A 23,477-nucleotide genomic window follows, 5' to 3' on the forward strand; every position below is an offset into this window, starting at 1 on the left:
ACCCTCGGGCTGCTGTCTCTGTCTGTCTGGAGTTTTTTTATTTTTTATTTTTTATATGATCTCTGTGTCTGTGTGCTTTTCGTCCAGGTTCATCCTGTCTAGTAAAAACATGTCTAGGAAAATTGACTACTTTAAATTACCCCTGCATATCAGACAGTTTATGAATGTGTGTGTATGGTGCTATGTGATGCCCTGGTGCCCCATCTAGGGTGTGTTCCTGCTTCACACCCAGTGTTCAGGGGGTTCGTGCTGTGGAGGATAAAGTGAATACTCCAGATGAGTGAAGAAATTGTGTTTTAAATTTTTTGTGTGTTTGTTTGTAATGAATATATTTACACGTGACCATGGTAGGGTTTTCTATTATTTTTCAGTTTAACTGCTGTGAAACAGAAGATTTGGGATTTCACTGATGTTAGCTGTTGCTTTTAGTGACCACAGTAATGTGAATGAAGTGTTACAATAATGAAAACTGCCAGGTTTGTCCACCACACAGAGCAGAAATTCTGGATTATTCTTCACTCTTAAATACAACCCAGATTTTTTTTTATGCCTATATTTAATGTCCACGTGTGGTTCATTTTCTGATGTATTCCAAATGTAGGATATTCCCTAAGTACATTACACATGTATGGAATCAGCCTACAGTATGTAGTGCATGGTGGGTAAAACCACCTGTCCCTTTATAGTGCATCAGGAAACACAAGCCGAGCTTCATCCTCCAGAAACCCAGCGAGATGCTGCTTAAAGCTCTTCAACTTCGTGAGCTGTAGGTTTTAATCACACTTGGCTTCTCCAAGGGAAAATATGATGTCATGTGTGAGCAGCCCACCGTCCTGTGCTCCAATAAAGATGAAGCTCTAAAGAGAGGACAGGATTTGGGGGATTTTATGTTGAAGATGATCATGAGCACAGGGTTTTAATGACGGAGAAATAAGAAGCATTGCGTTACATTGCATTAGTCTATGTTTAGAAGATTTAGACAGGAAAAAAAAACAAGACAGTCTCAGGATACAGTCTGTGGACAACAAAGCAAGGCGTTTGTGTAGGAGCTGCTGATGGTTTGGTCTTGTCCCCTTTAAGAGCAGAGGGAGGGGGATTTGTCCTCATGCTCTGGCTGCAGTGTTTTTGTCTTGCTGTCAGTGAGATTGCTGGCCTTACACGGCTAAAGGGACAAGGAAAGGGTAAGAGTCGCCTTAATATCCACTTTTATTTAAAGTATTTAAGCAGGTGTGAATAGACACGCTTTTTAATTGCGTTTGGCATGGTGATGTCATGTTTACATTGTTATCCGGGTACTACGAAGGAAGTAACGGGATGCTGTCTGGTGATGGCCATGTCTTCTCCATGGAAGCTGTCGGAAAATAATGTTCAATATTAATCACAGTTTAACTGTTAGACAAAGAGAAGGAAGCGATTAGTTACCGGAGCGCACCGGAGCGCAGCGGAGCGCGCAATGACTACAGTATAATATCTCAAAAAGAAAAGCTCTTGTACAGATCAGAAAAACCTATTGTGCTTCCCTGCTGTCTGAAAGGAGGTGAATTTATGTTACAGTTTATTTGTTTTGAAGTGTAATTTATTCCCTGTTAGGGATCCAGAGGAAGGAGAAACGTGCGCCTTTAATCTGGGGGTGAAAATAAATAAAATTTGAGTTGGTAAATAGGCTGTAATTCGCTTCATGCGATTGAAGAATATTTTACGCGGTTTTTTGTTGTTTATTCGGATTTTTTTTTGGTGTAAATTGATCGCTCAGGGGAGAGGGGTGGAGAGGGGTGGAACCGCTGGTTTCGGAGAGTTTTCATTATTTCCAGATGTTGAGTAGATTCCTTGCGGATCCGCTGCTTTTAGAGTGGTCACTAGTCTATTGTTTAATCTTTATGCTCCTGTCACTTCCTTCGTGCATGAAATAGTTGAAATCATTTTCAAAGTAGTCTTTCAAGCAAACTGGAGCTTGTGGGAACTTTTGTGGAGAAAAACAGACTGATCTAAAAAGGAAAAAAGAGCAAGACCTCAAACGTTTCTAGTCGCGTGTGGACCCTCAATCCTGCACCTTTATCATGTCTTTATCATTTTAACCTAGAAATGTGCAAATAGTCTAGAAGCTTTATTCTAAAAATCACATTTTCTAACTAAACTGCACAATAACTTGATATTTTGAAATAAAGTCAAACTGGTCAAATTTGTTTCTTAGTATCACTGAAATAGCTGGAAAATGTTAAGAAATAAGTTTACGAATTTATTTATTTATTTTTTCCCCTCTTATAATAAATACTCAATTTGACCACAGTCGTGTTCACTATAGTGATAGTGTTGTCACTATCACTTGTTTTCTGTATCTGTTTTTTTTATAGCCGTTTATAAAAGTACAGATCATGTTAAAAATAGAAATGAGTCCCACTCAAGTGACAGTGAGAATTACATCAAGTATTTCTTCAAATCGCATATTTCACATATCATCCCAAATTACCCCCCTGGGAGCAATAAGCCACCTCTATAACTACACTAGGACCATAACAATATAAAGTATCACTCTCCCGATATGTCGTGATGTGTATCTGTATCTAACAACAGACTCAAAGGAAATAAATTAATACTTATATTTTATCAGGCATAATAAACATTTAAACTTAATCCAGCTCACAGCTGAAAAAAGTAGCTTCATGTTTATCTCAAGTCAAGGGGAAAAAAAGGCTTCTCATAATGAGTGATGAGTTAAAAACATTATCGGGTTCCAAATCTGACAGATCCATTAGATGTATCATATGGATCCAGTGAAATAATACATTTACATTTGGTATAATGATAAACCTTTTCTATCTACTACACTCACTGAGCACGAGGACACCTCATTCATGCAGTTATCTAATTAGCCAATTGTGTGGCAAATCATGCCCATGCAGCCACCAGCAGCTTCAGCTTCAAAATATAATCTCAGTGATTTTGTGCCTTGTTGATGAGAGAGATCACCAGAAAATGGCCAGGCTGGTTGGAGCTGACAGAACTGCCGCAGTAACTCAGAGAACAACTCTGTACAGCTGAGTTGAGCAGAAAATCATCTCAGAATGTAAAACACTTTAAACCTTAAGTCAAGGAGGCTGAGACTGCAATGAGCACAGACTCATCCAAACTGGTCAGGTGAAGATGAAGAAACGCAGCTTGGTGAGATGAATCTGGATTTCTGCTGAAGCTCACAGATGGTAGAGTCAGAATTCATCACTAACTGCATGAATCCATGGACTCGAGCTGCCTTGTGTGAACGTTCCAGGCTGGTGAAGGTGGTGTAATGGTGTGTGGAAGGTTTTCTCAGCACGCTTTGGTCTGGTATTGTTTGGTATGAGTATCGTTGCTGATCACGTGCTTCCACAGTTTAACATCTTCTAGTAGCTTCTTCCAGCATGAAGATGCAACATGTCACAAAGCAAAAGTGTCTCAAACTGGTTTCATGAACATTACAGTGAGTTCACTGTCCTTCAGTGGCCTTCCCAGTTTCTCTGATTCCAGTAGATCATCTTTGAGATGTGGTAGAACTGGAGATTGACAGCATGAAAGTTCTCCTCTAAAATCTGCAGGAATTGCTTAGTGTAATCATGTCAACATGGGGCAGAATCTCAAAGGATGGTTTAAGTATATGATTTCATGCATTTCACTGTTGCTTCTTGATTAAATCGATGGGTAACTTCATGTACTTTAAATAATTATTAGTTGATGTCTATTGTCATGACTATTTACATGCCTTATATTTTTTCTGTATGGCAGCAGCACAGTGTAGCACAAACCATAATTTTTCAACCAAAGCTGATTCAAACATCTAAATCTTAATAAAACGATAGAAGCAGCATTATGGCTGTAATGTCTTACACATCTTAGGAATGTCTATTACCCACTATTTACACGGACGTGTTAATTAGCATTTTTTCTCCAATCAGGAGAAAAATTTAAAGTAATTGACATATATACCAGTTTACTGTGTTCAATCTTGTGTGCTCTGTATTTGGAACCAGTCTCCATGTCAAGTACATCAGCAATGCATTATGGGAAAAGCGAACCCTGTAGCAGTTGTGACTATTCCTACTACGATGTTATGTATAATAAAAGAACCAGTCAACTTTTCACTAAATTTCCTAAAGTAATAAGGCAGTAAAATGACCAGATGATCCAGTATGCTAACATTACCAAGACTGAACTATAGTTTAAATAAAGAATGCAGTTTTTGTCATCACTTTGCCAGAATGTTGTTGTGTCGTGTGTCTGTAGTTGAGGGACAATTCGGGGATCGATTAATTAAATCTTTGCTATTTTAAATCAAAAATGATAGCATTAACATACTGTACACATTCCTCAGCTGCTAAGAGCCTGAAGCCTGAATGTGTGTGTACTCTTTAGTATGAGACGCTCTCTGACCTCATTCCACCCCCATTTGGTTTACATGACCATTTGGTGTGTGCTTAACAAGCTCAAGACCACAGTGTTACTTTAATGACACATAAGTACTGTTTATATTCATTTACTCATTTTGCATATGTACAAGTTTATTCCCTCATCATTTTCCATAAATTTCTTCTTGATTTTCACCACTTTTCCTGAAGTATCCTACTCCAGACGGCTTTTCTCTATCCTTCACCGCCCCTAATCCCCCTGATTCTCCTAGGAATTCTCTACATTTGGGTTTTTTCTTTTCTTCTTGTTGCTTTAGCAATTCCTGTTGTCCCACCCATGTACTGTTTCCTGTTAGAGGTCAGTGCTGTGGCCAATAATGTGATGACGTGCGTTTCTCTCTCTCTCTCTCTCTCTCTCTCTCTCTCTCTCTCTCTCTCTCTCTCTCTTTTTCTTTCTCAGTCTCTCACTCCTGCAGTAACGTGAGCAGGGTGAGGCCCCAGAGCTCTGGCTGCTACACCATACCCCTCCCTAATGTAAAAAGCAGCCCCTGTGTGTGTGTGTGAGTGTGTGTGTGTGTGTGTGCATGTGTGCGTGTGTGTGTGTGTGTGTGTGCATGTGTGTGTGTGTGTGTGTTTGGGTTGATCTGTGGTGAGTTCAGATAGGAAGGATTTTGGCTTTCAGTAATAGCTTTTAGAATAGAAGTAATTTATTTATGGAAATACAGTAAATGATAAATAAAGCATAAAACAGAAGCAGAAGAAAGTCTAAAAATAAAAAAAAAAACCCAAACATATTAAAAAAGCCACTTAAAGCAAATGGAACAAAAATACGTCTTAAGAGATTTATTAAAATTACGGAAAGTTTGAGAGGCGTATAGAACTCATATTTATTATGAGTATTTCAGGGTGTCGGTGTATTCACTGAAGATACAACAGTCCCCTTGGATTTGAATTTTTCATTTTGTCCTCAGAATAGCCCAAAGTTCTCTGAGATTCTAGAAATCCTTATATTACAGTAGAGGGATAATAGATGTGAAATAAAAGTAGAGGTACTGATTCATTTGACCAGACGGTTTCCTCCACCTCAGCTAATCCATGTGTGTGTAGCTCATTTCAGCATTTCAGCACATGTAACTTTGTTGACCTGATTTATGGAAATCTACTTGAATTTCTTTAACAAAGTTGGGGGTAAAAATTTCATACACAACGTAGTGTTTAACAACCTTCTAGAGGCTTCTGCAGTGTCCTGTTATGGCCCAGTTTTTTTCTCTGTAGTCTCCTAATCTTTATTTTCCTCCATAACTGGGCGAAGGAGTGACTACAACATGTAGATGATCTCCTAGATTAAGGCAGTTTAATTTGCACGGAGAGGTTTGTTATGATTGTATTATTATTATTCAGGTTCCAAGCTTCAGCTAAGCTTCTTTTAAACCTCTGCTCTTCCCCCAATTTTAACTTTTTGCAGTTTTTACAAAGCTATTGCCAATTAGACTGAAAGATTTACTGCTGGGGTTATTTTATTTTTAAATTAGGAAATTTCAATTTGCACCTTTTTCTGTCCCAGGTACCAGGGTGGTGCAGTGGGTAACATTCCCATGTCATAGCTCCAGAGTTCCTGGTTTGATCCTGAGCTCGGGTTACTGCATGGTACTGTGTGTGGGGTTCTCTGGGGTGGAGTGATGGCATATGGATTTTAATGTCTCCACACATCTCTTGTTGCTTTCCTCACTCCGCTAATTTTACTGTTTCTTTTCTAGTCCGCTTCTAGATTCTTCTCATTCTGCCCGTTTACTCTTTATATCAGTTCCTTCTGATCTTTGCTTCTCCTAAGCTATGTAGGGAGGAAGTGGGGGACTTGTACTCTATCTATGTCCCAGGGGATCTGCAGCTCCCTTTCCTGTAACTCTTTCTGACCTGTACCTAAATGCATTTACTGGTAATTAGTCATGGCTCTATACACTGACTTCATAGTTAGATTGAGCTTGTCGAGGGAGAAGATATAATGTTCTCTTATAGTGAGTTAACAGTCAGTTTAACTTATGTGAACAAATGTGTATTGAGGTCATAAGTGATTTTACTTTACCTCACATTACTGCATTACATTTAATTCTTTATTTTTATAAGTTCATTAAACAGTTGAGCACTTGATATTCTGCAGTACTTTATTTTTTATGTTATTGAAGACACTGTTGAAGGGGGAGTGAAAGAACAGTTTAATCACCACATGATACTGTGTATCAGTGAAAGAATGAGACCTCTCAGTGTACAAGAGTCTTCAGGCAATCTTTCTCTCTCTCTCTCTCTCTCTCTCTCTCTCTCTCTCTCTCTCTCTCTCTCTCTCTCTCTCTCCCTCTCCCTCTCTCTCTCTCTCTCTCTCTCTCTCTCTCTCTCTCTTTCTCTCTAACTCGCTCTGTCTTTCTCACTTTCTCTCCTTCGCTATTAAAACCAGCTGCAGAGTCCAGAATGAATGGTGCTTTTGTGATCGGCATGTCACTTTTTTCTTCTTCAAGAGACTCTCTCTCTCTCTCTCTCTCTCTCTCTCTCTCTCTCTCTCTCTCTCTCTCTCTCTGACATGACACAACTGCTGGAACAATATAACTCAATGTTCTCAGCTTTCAGCATGATGCTGTTCCATTATGGAATAATTTCACAAGCCCACTAACATTTCAATTTTCATTTTGTGCCCTTTCATCAGTGGGTAGATGAAGAATTCATTCTGATGGAAAACAAGAGATCCTAATCATTTTAATCATAATGATGAAGGAGTCGTCTTGGCCGTAGCCTTTACAAACTCAGACAGGATCACGGATTAAAGGAAAATATTAATAGTGCTGTAGTAAGGTGTCAGGATACCACAAGCTGTTAATCATGGGAATCGTTTTCCCATAACATTTCTTTAGTTGGTGTTTTGCTGCTGCTTCTGATGATGATGATGATTATAGCGGTGATGGTGGTGATGATGGTGGTGGTGTTGGTGATGGTGGTGGTGGTGATGATGGTGGTGGTGATGATGGTGATGGTGGTGTTGGCAGAGAATGCTGACGTCTAAGAGGTTGCTTCAAAATCCTTCCGTACCAATTTAATTGGGTTGTGATCTGATAACTGCAAAGGTCCTTGTGCTCTGGGGATGGGGCGAGTCATCCTGAAGGATAGCACTCCCTGTACGATCGTAATGTTTTGTCATAGTATAAAGATGATCATTTTGCTCTCACAGCTCTGCATCATCAAAAAAAAACCTATTGCTTTCAAAACAGCAGTTGTATAAATATGATCACCATCAGAGAAATCAAACTGTGATGGCATCAAAGACAGTGTAGTAAATAACATCAGTGATGCCACTCTGACAAAGTCAGGTATAAAGTGAGAGCGTTACCATTAAACCCTGATGAGTTCCTCTATGATTATGTTCGTCAAGCACGAGCTGTCATTGTGAGGTGGTGTCTTTTGGTGGTGATGGAAAGACTGGCCTGGATTTGTGCATGTTAATTTATTCCAGCTTCAGGAGTTTGAGTCATAAGAAGCATTTGTTAATAAACATTAGTCATTACCACCATCACTTCATACCTCTTTCTGTACAAACACCCGGTTTAACACAACATCTCATTTCATGACCAAAACACATTGGAAGGCCTCACATTTGCCTTCCTGAGACAATACTGAACTGGTTTAAAGCATGAAATTTATTACTCAATTCTGTGTTACACATTTAAATGAACTTCAATCAAACATATTAACACAAAATATACAATTCCTTTTGTCGTTTATGGTCCGTAGATCTCATTTACATGGAATAAAACCATATTTCTGATACGAAAACATTTGATAAAGTGTCGAATTTGACACCAAGGACAACAGTTAAATGAGAACAAGGTCAATCTGAGCAGGAAGACTCAGCAGAACCCCAACAACTGGTGTCGTTATAGTAAATGTACAAAAGCATATGGACCGATTGCTTTAGTTTAATTTGTTTTGTAATGTATAATTTTGCCTTGATTCCAGTAGCATGACTGTGCAGAACAGACCACATATAAGAAGGGAGAACGATTTCAAATACAAACTGTTAGATGAATTAAACAAATAAAATAACCTGAACATTAGTTATTAGTCCATAACGTTAGAGAAATAGCGTGACTCGTTAATACAGGCTCAGACCTCTTATACAGGCCTCTGAAAGTGAAATGTGGCTCGCTGTGTTGGATCTGATGTGTGATTTTACTGCACATTGTGGCTTTGGTTTAGTTTGATATACTGTACAATTTCTAATTGAATTGAACAACTGCCTCCTATCCACTGGGTTTGGAGCATGAATGTAACTGATCTGGACACAAATTATGTACGCAGTTGTCATTGGAGCTGTGGACATTCGTAGTTGTGCTGGTGATGGAAACCAAGTGGAACATTTATGCAGAAATGCTGAAGAATACATTTTGTGTCAAACAATAAACAATGTGCTGTATTTATAGTTTGCTCCACACTGAGTGCTGTAGTGTAGAGTCTGAAAAAAGTGAACTCAGTAGTGACTAATGCTTGTTTACCGAAAAAAATAAATAAATAATAAGGCAACTGTGCTCAGTGTTAGTGTGCTGAGTTTTCCCAGACATCAGAAGGACTTGGCAAGCCTCATGTTGTTGTGGACCTGGGCAAGGGGGAGGTGTGGTGTTTGTGATGGTAAGCAGTAGGGATGTAGAACCCAGCAGCTTCTCTAACACAGAGATGGTATTTGACTACAGATAACGGTCCACTTTTGGCTGCATGTTTATATTTTTATGCATTTCTACTCAGGGTGTGTGATATTCCTGGTGTGGTGCTGGGAAGAATCACACACATGGTCATTACACATCTGCATGTAATTCACAGAAGCCAGTGCTGGACTGTGCTGCTCATAAATTCCATATTTTTTCCTCCAAAACTGAGGCACCATCTTGAAGGAAGGGAGGAGAGCAGAAAGAGGACAGGGAAGCGCGGTTGACGCTGGGTGGAGAGGTGGAGATGTAGCACTGTGAATCATTTCTGCAGTGAGGAAACGCCTTAAAACCTGACCCCAAAAACAGGCATATATTCTTTGGGTGCAAAGAAGGTATTTCTGAGTTTGAAGAAAGGTGCTCCAGTTTGGAAGAAAGAAATGGTTTGGAATTTCTAACACAAAACTCTTTTGTATTTTATGCTTCAGGAGACTTGTTGTCTGTGTATAATTCAGCTTACATAGCTAAAAATAGCTAAAAAAAACAGCTCTGATATGGGGCATCTGAGAATGCCAAATTGTTGGAGATATGTTTCCTTCCTTTACAGGCAAGAAGAGTTATGGACGCTGGTACGGAACTTAGGGAGGGAAACTGAAGCGTTTAATATCTGTTGCTGGATGTTTTTTAACCTCACTCTCTCACTCATTCATTTTCTACCGCTTATCCGAACTACCTCGGGTCACGGGGAGTCTGTGCCTATCTCAGGCGTCATCTGGTATCAAGGCAGGATACACCCTGGACGGAGTGCCAACCCATCACAGGGCACACACACACACTCTCATTCACTCACACAATCACACACTACGGACAATTTTCCAGAGATGCCAATCAACCTACCATGTATGTCTTTGGACCGGGGGAGGAAACCGGAGTACCCGGAGGAAACCCCCGAGGCACGGGGAGAACATGCAAACTCCACACACACAAGGCGGAGGCGGGAATCGAACCCCCAACCCTGGAGGTGTGAGGCGAACGTGCTAACCACTAAGCCACTATGCCCCCCCGTTTTTTAACCTACATATTAACCACATATTATTGAAATCCCCCATACAGCTTCCTATAGAGGGGACGGGCAACACCATGGTCTGTTCAGTATCAGCCCAGTTAAACACTGTTTATGTTGTGCTGTAGAGGGGAGAAGGTCACTGCTTCATGCGTGCAAACACTCACATACACACATACCATACCATAAGCGTTCAGACTAATAGTGCTCTGCTCTGGGCAATCACACTGCTGGCATGAGTGGGGGAGGGTTGTTTGGAATACGGGGCAAAGCATTGGGGGACGGAAGCAGAAGCAAGGAAACAAGTAATTAAGAACTTTGAATGTCTTAGGTTGGGCAGTAGAGGCAGATGGAGAGGAGAAAAAGAGGTGGAGGGTCTTTAGGAAAAGGATAGAGAGACCAAAGCATGCTGAGAGCAGAAAACATAATGGACGATACTGAGATGTTTGTCATACTGGTGGACTCTAATTATACCTTTATCATCTGCTTTCTTGGTAAAGTTTGTCCTCTACCCCTCTGCTAGGTTTTGAACACACACACATTTAGATAGGGTATACAGTATATAAAGGAATGTAGCAAAAAATCACAGAAGAAAACACATTCAGATGAATGTTCTCGTGGGTATGTCTCTTCTCAGAAGCCCGACATGCACCTTAGATGTTTTCAATTCAAGGTCATATAATATCATCCATCTAGACTTGTAGTAGGCAAGAGTATTAGAGAAAGAGCAACCGAATATAACGGAGAAAAAAAAAAAGGATTGTTTTTACACTGAAAAGGTCACAATATACTGTGTGATTTTCATCTGTGTTTCCCGAGTGCCCTAGATTTCCTGGTGCGGCCTTGGGTAGGCTCAGGGTAAAGGTTTTAGAGTGAAACAGAACACAGGGCCCGTGTTTGAACAGAAAATATTGATCATGGCCGAACTCAATCAAGCGGACAAAGGGCTTTCAGATCTGTAAATCGTACTAATCTGGTGAATTTCTTCATGAAAGAAACAAGGGAGACTCATGTGACTCATGTGTACAACACTCCCAACCTCCTTCCCCCACAGTAATTACCTACTGTACAACATTAATCTCTGACACGGATGCTCCAGCTCCTGTAACCATATGCAAATTGAAGAGGATACAGGATCAAGTCTACAGGATATTTAATGTAATCTTATTGTATGCAAAATATTCTAAAGATAACATGAATAAATGCACCCATTCTCTGCATCCGAGCATGTTTTGTTTGGCCCAACTTTTGTAAACGTGGAATGGGTCTCTGCTGGAGTTGGGATGCACCACTGAGAGGCAGGAAGGAGAAAGAGGAGACAGCAGTCATCTGCAAACTCCTGATCCTCAGCTGACTAGAAGGAGGGGAGAGAACGAGGGGGAGGTTTTGGAATAGCAAAAATAAAGAAAAAGTTGGGTAGAGGTGGAAGGCGAGAGAAAGAGAGAGAGCCTGAGAGTCTTGTGCTTACTTTTTCCAGCACCTCCATATGGAGAACTATCAAGAGAGAAATGATTCCTAATAAGGTTGTAACGAGAGGCGCTTTCTCCACAAGTCACTGGACCTGCCAGGAAAAGTTTCCTTTCCATTCTGTCTTTGAGAATCAGAAACAAACAGAAAATCCCAGCAGTGGAGAGAGAAAGCAAACCGAGTGAAAAAGGTTCTTATGTTCTGCAGTGGGTAGATTTAAATCATAACAAACCCACATTACACACTGTCAGATGCTGACTATTGGCTTCCCCCTCTGCCTTTGAAAGAAAGAGACACAATCACACACCAGGGCCATTTGTTTAAGACCCCACATTAAGGTGTTTTTTTTTCTGAGTGAAGGCAGCTGGCCTTACATGTCACTGAATGAATGATGAGAAAGCTGCCCATGACTTGTATGCATTAACATCTCTCTCTCTCTCTCTCTCTCTCTCTCTCTCTCTTGCTGTCTCTCTTGCTCTCTCTCTCTCTCTCGCTCTCTCTCTCTCTCTCTCTTGCTGTCTCTCTTGCTCTCTCTCTCACTCTCTCTCTCTCTCTCTCTCTCTCTCTCTCTCTCTCACTCTCTCTCTCACTCTCTCTCTCTCTCTCTCTCTCTTGCTGTCTCTCTTGCTCTCTCTCTCTCGCTCTCTCTCTCTCTCTCTCTCTCTCTCTCTCTCTCTCTCTCTCTCTCTCTCTCTCTCTCTCTCTCTCTCTCTCTCTCTCTCTCTCTCTCTCTCTCTTGCTGTCTCTCTTGCTCTCTCTCTCTCTCTCTCTCTCTCTCTCTCTCTCTCTCTCTCTCTCTCTCTTGCTGTCTCTCTTGCTCTCTCTCTCTCTCTCTCTCTCTCTCTCTCTCTCTTGCTGTCTCTCTTGCTCTCTCTCTCGCTCTCTCGCTCTCTCTCTTTTGCTGTCTCTCTTGCTCTCTCTCTCTCTCTCTCTCTCTCTCTCTCTCTCTCTCTCTCTCTCTCTCTCTCTCTCTCTCTCTCTCTCTCTCTCACTCTTTGTCCTTTTTTAGGTTTTGTATGTGATGTTGTTACAGGAGGTTGCTATTAAATCATGGCTCAAGTGTTACATATGGACACCAGCTTTCCAGGTTGGATATTTTTGCATTATACATCTTATCATTGTTATCTTTTATTATAGATAGATAGATAGATAGATAGCTCTATCTTTGCTGGTTTTTATTAAACCAGTTTTTCAGGGACAGTCACTGAACTGAGACTATTTAAGCCTCTGGAAACAGATAGCTATTACAATATTATAACAATTTGTTAACTAAAACTTAAATAATAAATTGATTTTAGATTGAATAGATTTTAGCCTTCTTTATATGTGAGCATGCTCTTTACACTGATGAAAACTGTATAAGCATTATCTGAAGAAAATCATAGTATATGCTCTTTAACATTCATAAATCATAGATCATAAAATATGGCTTATAGACAAGTTATAACATAAAAGGAGATGTCACATTTTTTGTTAGATTTTGTTAACAGACGACACTAAAAAGTGTGTTGTTCTCAGCATCCCCAGTCTTTCCAAATTATAGCTGCTATTATTTTCTAAAAATATTTATAAATTGATATACCGTACTTACTACATATATTAGCATTGTTAACTGTCTATAGCTTGTCAATGATGATGTTCTCTGTTGTCAAGAGAAGATATAAAAGTGAGATTTATGCTGTTTTAATGTCGATTACCCCACGCTGCAGGGAAGATTAACTCTACAGTCCCCACTTCCTTGCACCCGAAGGACACAGAAGCTCCTTACTCAGTAGAGACTCCCTATGGTTACCGTCTGGATCTGGACTTCCTTAAATATGTTAATGACATTGAAAAGGGTAATACTATAAAGAGGGTCCCTGTTCAGCGACGTCCACGCTATGGTTCTCTGCCCCGTGGTTATGGTTACACTGGCTCATGGTGGACCTCCACTGAGTCACTGTGCTCCAATGCCAGCATGGATAGCCGCCACTCATCCTACTCATACTGTGCACCGGGCTTTCACACTTCTCAGCGCCCCAATTTCAGCATGGCCCGTGTGGAGAAGACTCTGCTAGATGCACGAAGAAAGCTAGAGGAAGAGAAGGACACTCGTTTTTCCAACTTAGGCAGCATGCACAGCAGTGTTGCTGGCTCCAACACCTCCCTCTCCAGTGCCCACAGCTTCAATCGTGCCCAGGGTGGGGGAGGTTCCTACACACCTGCCAGCTCAGGTCTGTCTACACCTGTATCACCCACCCCAGCCCACCTACAGCATGTACGTGAGCAAATGGCCATGGCCCTTAGGAAGATCCGGGATCTGGAAGAGCAAGTGAAGACCATTCCCGTATTGCAAGTGAAAATCTCTGTGCTGCAGGAGGAAAAGCGACAGCTTAGTGTGCAACTTAAAAGCCAGAAATTCCTGGGCCACACACTTGGGTTCAGTCGTGGACGGCCACGTGGAGAGCTCTACATTGACATCCCAGAGGAGGGTGTGGAGTCTGGAACCAGTAAGGTGGAGGAGGGACTCTCACCCACCACGCCTGATGGCTCACGTCAGGACTCTGGCTGTGAGATAGAAGATACCGTTATTGTGGGCAGTGTTCGGCCAGGAATGAGAAAGGAGGTTCGAACCATTGCCGTGGGTCCGGACAGTACAGAAAAAAATACTTGCCATGTGGGTGTAGGTGTGAGGGAAGAAGACTTGGGCATTCTGCCAGAGATGGAAGTTCTGAAGTCCAAGGTGGGCCAGTTGGAGGTGCAGTTGAGAAAGACTGTGCATCAGCTACAGAGTGCCCAAATGCAGGTGGAGGCAGTGCAGAAAGAAAGGCAGGGTGGGAACATGCAGGCTGATCATGCTGTGAGGGCCACTAGCCTGGGCTGGCAGCAGCAGCATGACCAGGGAGGTACTGGCCTCCACACACTGGTCAGCTTCACTCAGCAAGGCCAGCAGAAGCAGCAGAGGACAGTGGGGATCCAGGTGTATACACTAGAGCAGCCTATGGTTATGCTTAGGACTCAGCAATGCAGCAATTCCACCAGGCCTCTGTCTGCCCCCCTCCCAGAGGGAAATCCTCACAGAGGATATGCAGAGCCACTGAGGGCAGAAGGTACGTATTGATACCTCAGTACCGATCCTGCCTTTCATATGTGTACCTGTGAAAGTGTAGATTTCAGTGTTAAATCTTGTTTTTTTGCGTTCTCCTTCTGGTTACGGTCACAGAATCAATTGCAATAAGCTCCAAACAAGTACGAGAGGTCCTAAGAAGTGAATTGTCCACATCAGTGCCGGTCACCAGTGCTTCCAGTGCTATGGAGACAACTGCAGTCAACTACAGTCAAGCAGCTCCTCTTTGCCAGAGGCTGAGGGATGTAGAACAGAAACAGCAGTTGGCCACAGAAGTTCCCTCACATGAGAGCGTGCCCCAACCAGGTAGGTCTTTTGTCACTCATCCATTCAAAGATATGTATATGTATCTCACTAGGTTTTTAAACAGTAATATTAATGTTCTTTATTTCTTTCAAAGCCTCTCCTCATTCCAGCTTGAGGTCAATCATGAAACATAAGGCAGACAGAGAACCATGCTCTTCTTCAACCCAGAAAAATCTGCAGTTCATAGGAGTAAATGGAGGGTAAATGAATATGTATTATACAAATGTTTCCATTTTTACTGTGTAAATATTATATAAACTGTTATTTTCTAGACTTAAGTTAGTTTGTTTTTGCTAACTATTTGATGAACGCTGTAATTATACTTATGAACTACAGGTATGAGTCCACCTCATCAGAGAGCAGTTCTGAGAGCTCAGATGATGAGAGTGATGCAAGTGAATATCATGAAGCCACTGAGAAACTACCCGAATCTCCAGCTCATCATCCCCAGGCTACCTCTGTCAGCAGCTCCTCTACTTCTGTCCCTGTAATTCCTGAATCTTCAGAGACAGTGAATTCCCAGCACAGCAATGCACCTGTTTTACTCAGCGAGGGCTCAGGTCTGCATAGCATCACCCAATCACCAGCCTTGGACACAGCCACATGTCACGTTAAGTCACCAGCCTCAGATTCTGACAAATCTCAGGAGACTGTTATCCTGTCAGCAGAATCAGATTCTAGAATCAGATACCAATATACCACACAAAATACTGCCATTTGCCCTGAACACAGTTCCAATGACTCAACAGTCTGCATGGCATCGGAACAAACTGTTAATCAACCCCAGACCACTAGCTTGGATAGCCAGCAAAAGTCTCTCCAGCCAGAATCCTCCTGCCTTACCACTCAACAACCCACTGCTATGTCACATACCACTGGTGCTTCTTATCCAGATGATAGCCAGTCACAAACCACTGACCTCACTCCATACCAGCAAACTGTGCAGTTGAAGGCTTCAGATTCTTCTGACCAACAGGACACAGGCAAATCTCCAGTCAGTAGTCCGAATGAAACCACCAGCTCCAACAAAACACATAAACAAGAAAGCAGGTATGATACAAAAAAAAAGTATATTACAAAATAATATTTTTGGAAAATATTACAAAATTGTTGTATGTATAAAAGAACAATGAGTTCAACTAATGAATGGCTCTTCAGTTTCAGAGAACTGAGTGAAAGCTTCATGACAGCTCTTCATACCTTGCAGAAAGCACTTGGTGAACCAAATGCTTTTAGCCAACAGGGGGCGGTATGTAATTCTGTCACTATGTAGATAATAAATAACACAATATAACAGCTACTAGTGATTTGAAAGTGTTGGGCAGGCGACATGCTATATATGCTATATGGCCAAAGGTTTGTGGACACCTGTCTGTTACCATTATATGTGGTTCTTCTCCAAACTCTTCCTCCCCAAACTTACACAAAATGAAATCCAAGCAACCAAACAGTTTGAATTTGGAGGCTATTGCATTACAGTTTCCCTTGGAAACTGGAACTCAGAGACTCGACCCCTGTTGCATCACGGCAATGAACCTGTACACAAAGCACAGAGCTCCATGAAGACATGGTGTGTGAAGGTTGGAGTAGAAAATCTGGAGTGTCCTGCACTGAGCCCTGACTCTGACTCAACCCCACTGAACACCGACTGAACCCCAGACCTCCTCACTCTTACACCATCAGTGTCTGATCTCACTAATGCTCTTGTAGCTGAATGAACATAAATCCACACAGACTCGCTCCATCATCTAGTGGAAAGACTTCACAGAAGAGAAGAGAGGAGCTGATTATAACAGGAAAGGAAATTAGAATATGGAATGAGATGTTCAAGGAGCACATATGAGTCAAAACCTGATGTTTAGGTGTCCAAAAACCTTTGACAATATTCTGTATTTATAAGAAAAAAGCAAAACTGTAAATATTACTAAAATAAGCTGTAGTGAGCATACAAATTACACTACACATTCAAGATGTACCAAGAAAATAGATGGTTAGTAAGTATTTAGTTGTTTAGTTTTGTGAGTTTATTTCTTGATGTGTTTCCCTCCTGACAAATGAAGACATCATTAGGAAAGAATGATTTATGGGGTATTTGTTAATTTATACCACCGAGTTCTCACTGGACCTACTGATGTCTATAAGATGAGTTCCCATACATTTATAGATTCCTAACTGTACTAACTACATGGCAGCAGACAGTTTGGATTAAAGGCATCATTTGTCTTGTTCTCAACATAAATCTGTCTATAAGGATGAAAGTTGACAATATATATTTTTCCCCACTGCTCACTGTACTGTTTATTTAGGCATGTTCTTAGCTGTTGATTTGGGTTTGTGAATGGCAGCTTGCCTGGATTTAGTTTTGTAAATCTTACAGGATCTGTTGAAACTGGTTCATAGACTATGCTTTAGCAGCTGCTGAACAGCGTGATTTGTCTGTGTTCATTCATCATTATCTGCCAACAGAAAACTAAAGCTGAAATTGTTTCATTTGAATGTTTATGATCTTTGTTCTTGATGCACCTGAAGTGTTCAGCACTCACTATTTAGTTGTTTTTCTAGCTGCTGCTTGCTGTTAGATGGTAATTAACACAATATAACTCACAGAAGCAGCCCTGTTTGTAACTGGGATTTAGTCACTGTCCTTTTCATAAGGTGTTCCTTTTATTTAATTCCAAAAGTGTGTACATTCCTTACGGTCAACCCCATTCCCATTGCTTTTATCTTTTTTACCCCACATTTGCTCCAGTCACCTACACTGTGCATGCATTTGAAGTGTTTCCCAACTATTCTTCTTCCAGAGAACAGCCTATACCACAGTGTTACAGGAGTGGCTGCGTGTGTCATGTCATAAATCTGCGGACACAGCGGTGGTCAGAGCCTACATGGATGCCTTTGCCTCTGTCTCACCTCAGCTGCTGGAGTTTGTGATCAATATGGCTGATGGGAATGGAAACACAGCACTGCACTACACTGTCTCCCACTCCAACTTCCCTGTGGTTAAACTGTTGCTGGACACAGGTCAGTCTTGTGAAGGACCCTTTTTGATCCTGTATCGTTTATAAGTAACATAGAGACAGTGTTGCTTTTGTTCACTAGTTGACAAAATCTCTGTGTGCTTTATTCAGGTCTCTGTAATGCAGATAAGCAGAACAAGGCTGGCTACACGGCTATCATGCTGACAGCTCTGGCTGCGTTTCACTCCGAAAATGACCTTCAGACAGTTCTGCAGCTGCTTCGTACTGGAGATGTTAATGCCAAAGCTAGCCAGGTGCGCCCCCTACTGGTCGAAGCGTGCAGCTCAATTCGTTTAAATGTGCATAATCTCTCTAATGAGCCAGTAAAAGATGGTGAAAACACAAGTGTTTTCTTGTAATAATATTTACTAGGAAAATCATTAAGTAAAATATTTTAATTAACATGGGACCTACTGCGCTCTTGAGTTCTGCCAAAACAAGAGCTTCCCATAGAGTTTGTTCCCGTACAGACATAATATTTTCATTTTTCTCAAGTGATCACAAGTGTACAACTGAGGCAGATGTTAAAAACAAGTATTAATGATGTTTTTGTGTGTTTTTGCACACAGGCTGGGCAAACAGCTTTAATGCTGGCAGTGAGTCACGGCAGAGGAGACATGGTAAGAGCTTTACTGTGCTGCGGTGCTCAGGTCAATCTGCAGGACGATGATGGCTCCACTGCCCTCATGTGTGCCTGTGAGCATGGCCACGTGGACATTGTGCGCCAGCTGCTGTCTGTGCCAGGCTGTGATGCTACTCTCACTGATAACGTGAGTGATCTGTCTATTCCTCACTGGTGCATGTGGTATTTCATAATTTCACTTATATTATATGTTCATATACATGTGTATATTGTTTCCAAAATATTCACAAAAGTTTCTTTGTGAACTTTTTTCTCTCAGGATGGCAGCACTGCTCTTTCCATAGCACTTGAGGCGAGTCAGAATGACATTGCCGTGCTTCTCTATGCCCATCTTAATTTTGCCAAACCTCCTTCTCCTGTAAGCAAACTCACATGTATTTGATATTATTATGGAAATTAAGGATGTTTTGAATTGTGTCTACCTCTTAGAGTAATTATTTACCTCTGTATGTTTTTATTACCCTTAGGTGTCTCCGAAGTCTCAGATAGTGGGATCCCCGCCTTCTTCCTCTGAAATCCTAAAATGAAACTCTACGGCTGATTCCTGTATGGATATATACGCAGTGTAATAGTGTGTACAGTTGATCTGTGCAAATGTATTTGTTTATATATATCTCCACGGTTATTATCACTTAATTCTATGCTACTGCATTTACACATGTGCCTTTACACATGACTTTCCAAACCTGGGGCCTCATTTATTAAATCCCAATTTCTAGTGATATCGTCTGATTTTACAAACTTTGGACCGATGGGCCTGAACTATGAAACCTGAAACTTTTCTTATTATAAAATGTTTCTATCCTTATTCTTGAATAAGGTTTTGTTCTTGAGTTTTGTTCTTGAATAAAATCTTGAGTATAAAAACAGAAACTCACATGCCAGAAAAAGGATAGTTAAGCATAAGGGGCATCAGGGTTTTACTGACATTGAACTTCTCAGTAAATAAACAGCCAGACGAGGAAATAAATCAAAACGCCTTTAGTAGCTGTTAGAGAAGAGACATAACCAGTGAACTTTTATACAGAGCACTTTACGTAAACATTAACGTCACCTTGACAACAGGAATTGAATATTGGTGCTGAGGCAATAAAAGAGAAGAATAAAATATCCTGTATTCACAAGAAGTTTCAGGAATTATACTATATACTGTGTGCCATATATCTATACATATATCTGTCCGTATACGTTTGACCATACATGTCATTATGAAACGTCCAGTTTACTAAACTGCAGATTTCAGATCAATATTTTAAGTACTAAAAATTTTAATACTAGCTATAAAGACATTTGGGTTTGTTTGAGGTTTGTTTATTGGTTTATTTGTTTGTTTTTTTAACACTGAAGGTGGGACAATCCATACATTAAGTGGTGTCCTGATGATCATGTTGTGTAGTCGAGGCCTGCAGCTCCGAGGAACGCTGCCTGTCAAAAGGTTCTTGCTCTTGAAGCAACAAAGTGCTTTTTAACTTGGATTTAAAGTCAGCTCCATATTTATTGGAGCACCTTTATGAAAATACATGTTTCCAACAATCCAAAAGCTACCAAAGTTTCAAACAACTGAGTGACATGCCTGTGTCTGATCAGAGCACCAGATGGTATAACAACATCTTGTGCTTCTGACTTTTGATGCACTTCTCTTAATAAATGAGGCCCTGGTTTCTAATGCCACAGTGCTTCGAGAGTTGATCACCTGATTCTGTAGACTATCTAGAATTGATCCTGTTTAAAATTGGCCTCTGAATAAGATATAATACATCAGATATTTTACAGTAATGGTTTATTACCACTGGCTCTTCTAACCAAGCTGTTTTCCAGTATGTTATTTTACAGAAAACTTCTACAGAAGTCCCACATCAGCATGAAGTTGCTTATTTTCTTCAACTAATTAGATCGATGTAGAAGTTTGTTTACCTGTCTGAAAAATACAAAGTCATTCATTACTCTGTGACTATAATTCACTCATTTATTCATCTTTACATTTACAGCATTTAGCAGACGCCCTCATCCAGAGTGACTTACATTTTTTAATCTCATTTTTATACAACTGAGCAGTTGAGGGTTAAGGGCCTTGCTCAGGGGCCCCTGCAGTGGCAGCTTAGTGGACGTAGGAATTAAACTCACAACCTTCCGATTGGTAGCCCAACACCTTAACCACTAGGCTACCACATCCCACATCCACATCTTTAGGAGGTGTTTTATCCTGGTCAGGGTCACAGTAGATTCAAGGCTTATCCTGGGATCACTGAGTATGAGGCAGGAATACAGCTCGGATCAAGCACCAGTTTACTTACAGTCTTGTGTTATTTTTATTCACAAATCAATAATAGCTGTCGTTTTTTACACATATAAAGCAATGGCACAAATAGAATCAATACGGCTTTGTTCTGTGTGACAACACACAGCAATATTACACGTGCTCCATGTTTATCGACTGTGGAATGGACTTCATTAGCTGTACTTGTATTGTGTAGTTTGAATGTGTACTTTATGCCTCAACATTTTAGGTTTCACGTCACACTGAAAAGAATTACATCCCAAATGGCACAACAACTTGGTCCCAAGTTTTCCAAAACCACTATGTATGTGTGTGCGTGTGCGTGTGTGTGTGTGTGTGTGTGTGTGTGTGTGTTTGTGTGTAATATAAGTGGTTGACTGCATTAAGGTACTAAATTGTACGGGGAAAGTGGCTACATGTGTTTTCTAATGACTGGATGAGCTGCTGTGGAAGAATCTGGTGAAGTTTGATGCTAAAATAATCAGCACTGTAAATTATGGGGCTCCTTCATCAGTTTCTGCTCTTTTGTGGGTCAAGAAAGTGTAAAAAAAGGCTTAGAACTATTGATGAAGAATGTGCTGTATAAGATTTTCAGAAATAAGGATAATATATGCCGTGTCCAAACTTTTAATTGCTTTTCTATACAATTTTTAGCTTTTTGAAACACGGCCAAACATTGTGTACTATTATGACTATTATGATTTTTTTTACACACACTTTTATCACTAGTTTAGAAATTTATTTGTTCTATAATCTTTTCTATTTGTTTTATTCAGACTATCTCTAACTTTATATCTTTATTTGTGACAACTATGTATGTCTTTTTGGCACCTTTGACGCTTTATTTGTAATTAGCATTTATAAATAAATCCTCACTTTGTTATGATTGTGTCTCTTTTCTTGAGAAATAAATGTACATTTCTCTGCATGTAACATCTTTGTTAAACATGTGGGATGTTATTTGTGGTGAAAGCCACACTGAAACACTTTATGGAAAGCCTTTCCAGAAGAGTGGAGATGATTATAAAAGGACAGTGTTAATTTAAATTAATGCATGCTTTTGTTTGTGTTCAGTGGTCAGCTGAATACATACATTTATATAGTATACAGGAAAACATTTTACATTTATTATTATACATTATATTTTGACATGGACTTTTCAGAATAGTGTAAAGTGAGCATTTCAGTGTTGTTGCATCTCTCAGCTTCCACCGTCTAATTTTATATTTATTATTATAAAATGTTCTTATCCTTATTAATTTTTGCACTTAAAAAATCCTGAATAAAAAGAGAGACATAAATGTCAGAAAAAAAGACAGGCATAAGGGACATTAGGTTTTTAATGACATTTAACTTACTTTAAAATGCTTGCTTTATTTAAGTAAGTCCACATGACACAGCAGAATGTGCTGATTGAGGTGATACTCAAGGGTGGAGCATCAAGATAGCGTGTGTGTATTCAGCAGATAAGAACTGTGATGCCATTTGATTGCCTAGACTTTCTAAAACCTGCAACTAAAGAACAAAACTCATTTTAGAAGATTTGTAACACATGCTAAATAGCGACTATTCAAATCAAATACTGCACACATCGGATTTAATTGGCTAAGCTACAAATGTCTGCTACAGTCAAAGGAGGTCTGGAGAGATAACACACTTATCACTGGGCGAGGTCAAACTTTACCAGGAAAGAGTCTCCATGAACATTGGGTTCATGCAGTGATGGCACAGAATGTACAGCCTGTCTCACTCTTTACATCAAAATAAAAATAAATAGTGATCAGCTTTTAAAAATAATCAGTCTGACAGCATTACTTCTTATAACAACAACAACAACAACAACAACAATAATAATAATAATAATAATAATAATAATATAATGATGAAAAATATATTATTATTATTATTATTATTATTATTATTATTATTATTATTATTATTATTAATATACCAGTCTGAAACATTACCTCTTTTAACAACAACAACAACAACAACAATAATAATAATAATAATAAAATAAAATATTAATATAATATGTAATAATAAGAAGAGCTATGAAAATATGAGCTGGCATGTTTTCAAACATTTTAAAAATGTTATTATTATTATTATTATTATTATCAGTAGTGTTGTTGTTGTTGTTGTTGTTGTTGTTGTTATATGACTTTATCAGCTTGTCACAGCACAGCTTTTAACTGTATACCCGTTGTTTTATTAGGTAAGCCTAAATTTTTACCAATCTGTGTATCACATTTTCTTCTTCTTCTTCTTCTTCTTCTTCTTCTTATTATTATTATTATTATTATTATTATTATTATTATTATTATTATTATTATTATTATCCAAAGCCATAACGAACCCCAAAACATACCGTGTGGACCCCACCAATTTCAAGGTATTTATTGTTGTCAAATTGTTTTGAAATGATGTGTTTGTATGTTGTATTTATGTATTATGACGTTTTCATATCTAACATGTTTTAGATCATCTCGCACAACATGCTTGTGGTCTTTGCCTTGCTGTTTCCCAATGACTTCAC

The 23,477-nt window shown here is 39.9% G+C and overlaps 1 protein-coding gene across 1 annotated transcript; it reads left to right on the forward strand.

Annotated features, from left to right (window-relative positions):
* Positions 1-873: 873 nt before the first annotated feature.
* kank2 (KN motif and ankyrin repeat domains 2) lies at positions 874-21,794 on the forward strand. Its single transcript, XM_060896938.1, has 12 exons — positions 874-1,181; positions 12,598-12,675; positions 13,298-14,677; positions 14,791-15,000; positions 15,095-15,200; positions 15,337-16,050; positions 16,159-16,249; positions 17,802-18,021; positions 18,129-18,271; positions 18,587-18,787; positions 18,920-19,018; positions 19,128-21,794. The coding sequence occupies exons 2-12, from the start codon at positions 12,639-12,641 to the stop codon at positions 19,185-19,187; spliced, it is 3,261 nt and encodes a 1,086-aa protein (XP_060752921.1). The 5' UTR covers positions 874-1,181; positions 12,598-12,638; the 3' UTR covers positions 19,188-21,794.
* The last annotated feature ends 1,683 nt before the right edge of the window (positions 21,795-23,477 follow it).

Source organism: Tachysurus vachellii, chromosome 21 (assembly GCF_030014155.1).
Source record: "Tachysurus vachellii isolate PV-2020 chromosome 21, HZAU_Pvac_v1, whole genome shotgun sequence".
Lineage (NCBI taxonomy): Eukaryota > Metazoa > Chordata > Actinopteri > Siluriformes > Bagridae > Tachysurus > Tachysurus vachellii.

Bases quoted from the DNA above. Each gene is read 5' to 3' on its own strand.
- kank2 (XM_060896938.1), top strand. From the start codon at position 12,639: ATGGCTCAAGTGTTACATATGGACACCAGCTTTCCAG. The intron at 14,678-14,790 runs GTACGTATTGAT...TTACGGTCACAG, and splicing joins AGAGCCACTGAGGGCAGAAG to AATCAATTGCAATAAGCTCC. The intron at 16,250-17,801 runs GTATGTAATTCT...TTCTTCTTCCAG, and splicing joins CTTTTAGCCAACAGGGGGCG to AGAACAGCCTATACCACAGT.